This window comes from Netta rufina (assembly GCF_964035555.1).
Source record: "Netta rufina genome assembly, chromosome: 5".
Classification (NCBI taxonomy): Eukaryota; Metazoa; Chordata; class Aves; order Anseriformes; family Anatidae; genus Netta; species Netta rufina.
This window is the reverse complement of record NC_140128.1, coordinates 10,979,713-10,989,379: the sequence shown is the minus strand read 5'-3', so window position 1 is coordinate 10,989,379 and position 9,667 is coordinate 10,979,713. Positions and strand designations below refer to the sequence as shown.

Here is a 9,667-nt window from a genome sequence, read left to right as displayed (position 1 = left end):
CATGTAAAAAGACTTCATGCAATTAGGACGTTAGTTTAATTGGTTACCTCTATTGTAATCTGTGACCCTGACACAACTGAACACCTGTGTAAACTTGGTAAACTTTATGTAGTGCAATCCTCAAGGTGTCCTTCAGTGTCTGGTAGACTGCTGTGCTTAACTGCTTGTGCTGAGTTCCATGATCCTATAACTTTCTGGATTTTGCAACACAAACTAGCTTAAAGATGTATTTTTATGCTCTGGTCACCATGGTTGTAGTGTCACTATGCTAATGTGAACACTTGATGTCAGAGCCAGGATGGAAGCCACAAGTTGTTCTTTATTGTTCTTGCTAGTTAGGCTTTAAAGCAGTATATTTCTTGGTATTTGCTATAAAACTACTTTTGTAATACACAATTTATTTTAATGGGTGGAAGAAAAAACCTGTGCCTTGTTTTCTTGAATGGAACTGAGGGTCTGGTGTTTTCAAAGAAACTTACAAGCTCTTCTCCTTTCCTCTAGAAACCAACAGCAGAATATTTGAAATCAATCAGCAGCCCACTGCCTTGGGATGGAGAGGAGTATCTGAAACCAGAGCTAGAAGATGATCTCCTGCTTCAGTTTGGTAAATAACTGCTTTTCAGTATGATTACACTGTATGATGGGGTAAATGTGATATTAAGAGTTGGTGTCACAGAAAGCATCAGCACTACTCCTGAATTAACTTGAGTACTTGAGAAAGTCTATCTAATAATTGAACTAACAATGTTCGGTCACTCTGGTATTTTTACCACTTGTTATGTGCTGGTTTTTAATGGTTGAGGTGTTTATAGCTCTGTTTATTATCTGCATTCACTTGTTATAAATATGATGTTCTTAGTTGAGATTGCTGTATATGGTAATGAAGCAGGTCAAGACTTTACCTAAATTTCAGTGGAAGATGTGTGGGGCTTATAAAGCTTCTAAATGCAAATACTTAAAATCAGGTGCTTTGAATCAAAAATGTACAAGTGAAGAGCAAGCTATCTGCTGTGTTCGAAGAGCTTCATATCTTTTAGGCTGGGTCTTTGGACCAACCAAGTGTAAGATAATACAATTGCATAGAAGAGTTCTGCCTCTAGTGGTTTTAATGATCTGTTTGTTAAAAGGTCTTGAGGGAATTCCGTTTGACTTCTGAACTTGCTTTTGCTATCTATGATCTTCCAGCCCTGTCTCTGTTTTGCACTTCATTGTGCACCTTTCTTTCCCCTAAACCATAAGGTACTCAGGGCTTCTGGAATTTTTCTGCTCTATATAGTCTGTCCTTTTGTAAACAAGCCCTGCTGCGTGATGGCACAGATAGAGGACATGGATGGGTTACTTCAGAGATTTCACATTTCCCTGTGCACTTCACAGTCTAATGTGCACTCTGTGCCCATGTTACTCTCTTCTGCAGTGCTTGGTGTTTTCAGCTACCTCAGTGGTTGCTGAGAGTTATGGATAATATGAGCATCTGCAAATTGTGCTTTAAATACCTGCTTTGTTTCAATCTCATGGAATAAATAGTTTGTTGTCTTTTACAGATGAGCACAGTTGTGATTTTTCTATTTTTAAATGAAGTCTCTTGCCTGATAAGCTGTCAGTAGCTTCCTACTATATCCAGAAACATGGCAGCACTGTTTTCTGATGCACTGATGTCTGTTGAATTCAACAGATGCGTTTAGCAAGAGATGAATGGGTCCTACTGCTGAATTAGAGTTGTGGTGCTTAAAAATAATGTTTCATCTAGATTTCTTCTACTTAAACTTTTCTGAGTTCTGTATGAGGAAAAATACAGAGTAGCACCGTAATTAACTAAAGCTAAACCTAATGTCTCATTTATCAATTATCAAACACAAATACCTGAAGAAGTCCAAGTTGGGGATTTATTTGCTTTGTTAACTCTGAGCTCACTTCTGACATCATGCTTTTAGTGAGTAGTATTGTGTTCTGCAGTTAGTCCTGTCAAACTCAGTGATGTTTCTTGTAAAACACACTGTATTTGCAAATTATCCAAAGACAAAAATAGTAATGTTGGTTATATGTTTGTGAGCATATGTTTTTCTTCCTCCCTATCAGATATAGAAGACCTGTGTGAACCTGCCGATGTGTGTTCTAATGGTTTAAATGATATGACAGTGCTTGAACAATTAAAATGTGCAGAACACAGAGCAAGACTCGCAGAAGCAGCCTTGGCAAGAGCACAAGAAGATCTTCAAAAAATGAAGTAAGAGCTTGAACTGAGACAAAAAATAGCCAGATGTAGATCAGGTGAAGCAGAGCAGTTCTAAATTATGGGCATACCAACCATTTGCCCTGTAGTAGCCTACATGCCGTAATTCGTAGTGATGCTGATCTCTGCTGTAGGTTACTGTATCGAAAGAGACCATGGGCAGATGTTTCTGTTCAGGTAGATGATACAGTGCTCCCGTTGACAGAATAAAAGGAGCTCATGAGCGGAATGTGGAGCAAGAAGAGCATGAGGGACCTTAATCTATGGGAACTTGATTTTCTGCTGTCCTCCGTCATGGAAATAGGTGTATACCAGTATTTAGAAGGTTGGTTGCCTGTCTTTGGCTTCAGGAGTTAAAGCTAGGTCCAGGAGCTTTCTCACACTTCACCTATCTGCAGACCCTTTGTGGGAGACTAACTGTAACTTGTTTCAGTTGCAGTGTGATTGTATTATGCAGATGTTGCTCTTTAAGGTGTGGAAAAAATGTAAGGTGTTCTAATGACTGGTCAGGATCAGTCGTACAGCTCCCAAGAAATTGTTGCTTTCTAAGCATGGGAGTAATAGTACGTGAGGACACCTACTAAATGAGTATAAGATAATTGATGCAGAAATGTTTTTCAAGGCTTTCCAGGCTCAGCAGACTTGTTTGTGATGTAATGGAAGGGGATACAATTTCAAAACGGGTAGCTGGAGGCCTTTCTTTCCCCACAAATGGTAACAGTTATTATGTAAGTCAGGTCACCTTTAGCATTTGATATAATTTAGAGAGAAGAGCATGACTAGTATAGCTGACTTCTTATTCAGTTTGTGTACTCTTTAGTGATGATGGTTTTTATTTGTATTTGTTTCTTGATTAAAAAGGTAGAAGGAATCTCCGCATCTAGAGTTTTTGTTTGGTACTTGTGTTGCATGCGTAGGCTGGGGGAACTCTTGGCTGAATCCAGTTAAAGTAATTTCAAGTCTGAAAATTAAGTTTAAGTTGTACAAAATGTTAATTTTAATTGTATGCCATAGAATTTAAGTTGTATAAATTGCCGTTTTTATAACTTCAATCATTATTCAAAAAAAAAAAAAGTAATAAAAACATGAACTAGTACGTTAAAGACCAATATTAAAAATAAGATCTGTATCCTACCTATATGTCAGGAAGTATAAGAAGTTTCTAATATTGACAGCCTTGTAGTGTGAGTTCCCTTACCACCTTCTCTTCCCCATCCAAGCTAAGCACAGAAGTATTTAAAATCTCAGGACTGAAATAGTAATTTTGTTGTCTTGTAAGGATGGTATTGGTAATGAGGTGTTACCGGGAGCTTCTGTAGATTCCTATGTAAGAAAATATGGCTTTAGTTAAAGGTCAGCGTTGGCTGCTTTGGAGTGGTCTAGGTCAGACTGCAGAACTTGAAGGGTTACCGTTTGGCTGAAGCACTTTTGCTGTTCCGCATGATTTCATATTGAAGTGTCAGTTAAAACATTATAGTATGGGTTGTTCAGTTGTCACCCATAATTTTAGTTTTCATGATAAAACTGTAGGTATGGGTTCTTTAATCCAAAATTCTTCTAAAATGTTCATCAATTCTTTCTTGGAGAAGTGAGAACATAGCATACATATAAGGAGTACAAGGCCATGGAAGAGGAAAGTAAGTATGGCATGTGAATAAAAACGGAATTAAAATAACTTGAATTTTAAGCTCAGAGTTAGCTTCACTCTGATACTGCGAGTTTGAAGTGCGTCCTTCAACCTTACAGGAGTCATTCACCTATCTATACATGATTTATAGTTCTGAAGTGCTGTTTGTGGGATTGAGTCCATAACTGCGTTACATACACAAAACAGACATTGTCGCCCTGTAGACTTTTAACACGGTGGTACTAGCTTTCGTGCTAGGAAGTGCCAAGCAAGGAGTTTCTACTTAAAAATAGAAATGAAATGTGAATTGGATTAAACTGTGGCTGGCACACAGATGAATACAGCAACTGTTTCACTGCTAACGCCGCTTGAAGTAAGAGAGAAGCATGGATAGGTAATGCGGCAAGAGTGGTGCATCATCGTGCAGCAGCCTCCAGGAGCCAGCAGAGGGAGATTGTGCACATTTAAAGCTGAAGCCGGGCCCATTGTTGTAAAAGCCCCTGTGCAGTCTGGATTCCTTATCTCTTTCAAGCTCTCTCCCCCCCCCCCCCGCTTCCTTTTCATGGTCCCATAAACATGTCTCAAGGGTGTATTTCAAACTGATTACAGACAATTTGCACAGGATTTCGTGATGAACGTGGATGTCCGTAGCAGCTCGTCATCCAACGCCATTGCAGACCTTCAGGAGGATGAGGATGGCGTTTACTTCAGCTCCTACGGGCATTATGGGATACACGAAGAGATGCTAAAGGTTAGAAAGTGATCTCAACTGCATCTGAGTAGGGCTGTAGAGGAAAGACGGAATGAAGCGGGCTGTGTGCCCGTATATATACTGCAGAGTAGCTGCATTTTTAACCCTTTCTATACATTGTAGTTTTTTTTCCTAGGAGTTGGGCTGAGATTCTTTTTTCAGTTTTATTTCCTTTCTATGAATTCTTTTTACTGTACAGGAAGCATTAGGGAAATCATTTACTCTAGAGACAGGCTTCAAGATGCTGCAGTATCTTCCACAACTTAACCTTGCCAGAAGCAGCTTTTTCCTATATGATTAAAAGATACACGATATAATGGTGTGATACAGATAATGAATATTTTTCTTCGGTTCATTTTTTCCAAACAATTAAAATTTGTCAGGCAAGTTACTGTGGTTTCCTATTGCATTAAGTAAAAGCAGCAATTGCTGTCATTTGTATGCTATCCAGCATATTGATAACATGACATTGAATAGCTGAAAAAATTGTAAGCTGCTTTTTTGTGATTAAGATAAGGGTTAAGACTTTTTTCTAAGGGAAACCTCTTCCCTTTAAAATTAAAAAAAATAAAATGAAAAAATTAAGCATCCTATAATTGGCATGTAAATTAAAACCCCTTGATGCATCCTTTCTGAGAAAAGGCCATAGTTAGGAAATGTGTAAGCAGTTTTATCATTTTTTATGGCAGAAATAAATAAAATTCCTGCCTAAATGTATGGATAGAATATGGAGTTGGAAAGTAACTTTGTCCACGTAGGTAGCATGTAAAATCTTCCGCTTTGTAAATCATTTGATGGCCCTAATGTAGAAACGCACATGAGCCTGTGTTAAGACTAGTGTAAGTGTGAGGTAAATTTAAAGGGAGAGGGAGTGCTGCAGAAGCATGAAGGTCTCTGCAGAGATCGAAGAATGTTTTCCTAAATGAGTAGTCTAGAGAAATATATTAAAAATCTTGAAGATAAATAATAGGAGTTGGTTTTTGTAGGTCAGTTGTATAAATAAAGGTGTCGTTTGAGCTGTTAAAGGGTATAGATGAGGAAGTCTTTGATTATGAAGTTCTTCATAATTGTGCATTTCTGCAAATTGAGTTTGGTTTCAGGGGATGTTTGTTAATGCTTTTAAGACTTCAGACTTTTTTTCTAACCATAGGAAAAATTTTTACTGCACATATATACGGATTTTTTTGCTATATGCCAGTTATTCACTTTGATTTTTTAGTATGCCAGTATTATATAAATAAATGGGTTTGCTACATTAAAAGCTTTAAGAAAGGGGATTTGCTGTGTGTTGTCAGCTTTGTTTCTGACGGTGTTATATTTGGAAACTTTTTTTTCCTCATGCCTAGTAGTGGCTGGCTGAAGTTTTGATTTGTTTCTTTTGCTGCAACTACTTCAAAGCCAGGGAAGGATGGTTGTTACTTTACCCTGGTCAAATGGCTAGTTTTCCCCCTTGTCCTTTCTCTTCAGAATTTCTTAAAAATCGTTTTAAAAAGTTTCCCTACCATTTTATGTAAAAACAAGAAAAGTATTGCGTTGAAATGGTGAGTGAAGGAACAGAATTGATGAATAGAGAGACCTGAAGTGAATGACCATGGCAGTAGTGCATATAGTAGAGACAGGAGCTAGAATGGTATTGATTTAGCTGGGGCAGTGCTGAGGCAATGTGAGTGGGCAGGATGGAAGGCTGAAAGCTTTCCAGCTGGCTGCTTGCTTGATTGATGCTGAACCTTGTGATTTTTTTTTTTTTTTTTAATACTATTTTGGTTGTTTCAGCAAATCCTATTATATACTGCGACAGAAGTAAACTACTAAAAATAGTTGCTCTCAATGAATTGTCGTAGTAAGCCAACATAATTTTGAAGGGTCTATTTGCTTTATTCATGTTAATTTTATATACTTTGAAAGTAAAATTCTGTAAAATACTCCATGACTGTTTGGGCCATGTGTGTGGTGATCTTAACCGTTAACAGGATTTTAGGGTTATCAAGCATCAGAATAACCTGGTATGTCTATATAATTTTTATGAACATATTCTTTGTTCTGAGTCTCTTCATGACCTTTTTTCCTAATAAAATAGACTTTGTTCTTTCTCACTGTAGAAGATATCTTTAGTTTTGATAGTTTTTATAAAAATTATTTGCTACAGTAGAAGAATGTAAACTTGAATATAAACAGTTTTATTTACTACTTGAGTATTATTCGTAGTCCATCTTTATTAGATAAAGGTGACTTAAAAGATACTATTTTGCTTTGCTCTAACATCTGACCTGCAACAGCAATTCCAAAACATAGACTTGACTGTCAATTTGTGTACCTGGTAATGCACAGTAAGAGGATCAATATATTACCTTGCTGTTAGATCGGGCTATGCCCCTAGCTTTCATACACAGAGATATTGTAAACACTTCGTTGTATGCTTGAAAACATACCAGCTTCTCAGATCATATTGAGTTATAGTTAGATCTCTATTTATTTAATTTAAGCTTCCATAGGATGGGCTGTACAACTTTAATTACTGACTTGTTTTCAGGCTTTCAGATTTGTAGTTTGTTCAGAAATAGAAACAGTTAATGTGATCCATGACTCCTTTTGAGGGATCTGCGTGTCATGCAAGTTAAGAGCATAGAATGATGCAGAAAATTTTATGACCTCACCAGTCAAATTTTTACCATTGTATAGAAGGCTGTTGTGTAAAGTTGATGTAGTATTGCCATTCTATTACTGCTGTTCATGCGAGGTGATGAAGGGGTGTTAAGAACTTTGAAGCATCCAAAGTCCAATGAAGCAGGTCAGAATAGTGAAAGGTATTTATTTTCTCTTCCAGAGGCTCAGCTGGCTTTATTTGCTTAGGCAATAAATTTTAAAAGATTTTAGTATGGAAAATATCATTACTGGAGAATCCTTTTAGGTACAGTAGCCACAAAACATCTTCAGGCCAAGTAAAAAGCAACCGGCTCAGCATTTTTGAACAGTATCTTGTATATGAATAGACCAAGTGAACATTATTTTTTTCTGCTTTAAATCATAGGATAAAGTGCGTACAGAAAGTTATCGTGACTTCATCTATCAAAATCCACATATCTTCAAGGACAAGGTAGGTAAAACAGCTCAAAATTCAGTAATTTCTGCAATTTGTTTTTTCCTAAGTGATAGAAATCCTTCCGACTGGCTGCTTTGTTGCTTTGTGTTGGAATATTGCACTGACAAGATTTGATTTAATATGCTCTGGCTTTATTAGGTGGTAGAATGTTATTCAACTGCTGGAGGGTGGACAGTGCTGATAACAGAAGCACTGATCGCTGTTGTCACTGTTATGTGTGCCATGTTGGGATGTTCATTAATTATGTTGGCGGGGTTAAGTTAAACCTTTCTCATCTAGTATATTAAGCAGAATCTATTTTAGAGGCATTCTTGACCAGAATTTAAGTGAATTTTTATTTGGGCCTGATTCAGTAAAGACATCTTAGAAGCACTGCACAATTAGATCTGGGGAAGAATTCATATGCAACTGACTTGCTGACTTGGTGGCGTTTAGGACTTGGAACAGGGAACTGCTATTGCCCATGCAGTGAGGAGAAAAGAGGCCTGTGGGTGTTTATGATCCTACCACGGTTATGACCCCGGTGCAGATGTAATACTCTTCTTGTCTTCCATGTTTCTGTTGGCTAATTCTGAATTTGGTGTCTTCTGTTTTGTGCTGTGCGGACTTGTGTTCTGGATTAGATTTCTTCTACTTAACGCTTAAGTTATTCAGCTGGCAGGCTTATGGAAGGAAATCACTTCAGATTTTTTGGTTGGTTCTGGAAAGAGACTCGGTTAATAAGTGGTAACATAGGTTCTTGATTTGGAAATTGTTCTAGGTAGTTTTACAGGGGGAGGTAATCCTAGGTGGATAGTGCATGCTCTTGATATTTCTCACCTCCGATTTCTTTCAGCGGCTACAGTGGAAAATGATGGTTATCAAGTGACTTGTCCAACCTGGGAAAATAGGCTGATTTCCTTTAGAAATTAGATGACAATTTAAAAAACAAAAAAACAAAACAAAACAAAAAACAAAACAAAACAAACAAAAAAATAAAACAAAAAAAAACAGCTTCATAGTCCTGTAATATTCTTAGAACTCCCATATGGCATTTCTTGTTAGAAAATTTTGTTTTTTCTGAAAGGACAACTGTGAGGCTGGCTGTAGAAGTTGATTGAAACAGCTTAGTTGACCTTACTGGCTTTTAGTACAAATCTGCAGTATCCCTAAGAGGTGCGTTTGTGTGAATGGGATGATAACACAGCACCTGTTTGTTGGTTTGTGCATATTACATTCAGGACCAGTCAGCATATTCTTTCAGCTTCCAAAATAGATTATTAAAACTTGAATCCTGTTCTTGCTGTGTTTGCTATAAACCTGCTAAATGTACTTGAGGTGAAAATAGGAAAAATTCATGCTAGGACAATTCCAAACAAATAGTTCAAGTCATCTGTCCTGGTAAAATAAAATGTGATCCATTTTACAGAAAAAATATTTTCGGTTTAAAAACAAACGGTATTGCCATGCTTAAGCTTCTGTTGTGGAATATAAGTTCAATGCAGGCGTTATTGGGATATTGAGGAGAAAAATGCATTGTTAAACATTATTGCTACTAAAAGTTCATTGATGGAATGAATTAAATCAAACAAGTTACCCGACTTTCTGTCTTTCCGAATTTGAAGTAATATTTTCTGTTATGAAAGCTAGCCTATCAGTTTTGATTAGATGGCAGAGAAGGATGTGATGCTGCAGTCTGTAATGGTGTAGTCAAATCACCAGTCCAGCTGTTCCAGATCTCTGGTGAGAGGCCATATGTGATCACTGCAAGAACGTGTTAGCTGTAGACCCTTGTCCTTAGGCTAATTGGTGATCATTTTGCTTGTCTTTCAGTTCCTCAGATGTTTTCCAGCTTCTACATATTCCTTCCTCTGCCTTTTTCTCCACCCCCGTCCCCTGCCTGAGGCTAGATGAGCTCCATCTGGGTTTTTAAGTGACCAGGGCAGCTGTCCAAAGTGTTGTCTGTTTTGATTTTTTTCC

At 37.4% G+C, this 9,667-nt stretch overlaps 1 protein-coding gene across 1 annotated transcript in view; it reads left to right on the top strand.

Annotated features, from left to right (window-relative positions):
* The first annotated feature begins 507 nt into the window (after positions 1–507).
* The window catches only part of PRMT3 (protein arginine methyltransferase 3), a 56,365-nt gene continuing 47,205 nt past the window's right edge, over positions 508–9,667 (top strand). The window contains exons 1-4 of the mRNA XM_084288579.1: positions 508–604; positions 2,077–2,224; positions 4,467–4,608; positions 7,637–7,702. Coding sequence (XP_084144705.1) covers positions 2,130–2,224; positions 4,467–4,608; positions 7,637–7,702 — 303 coding nt within the window. The 5' untranslated portion in view covers positions 508–604; positions 2,077–2,129. The remainder of the gene's footprint in view (positions 605–2,076; positions 2,225–4,466; positions 4,609–7,636; positions 7,703–9,667) is intronic.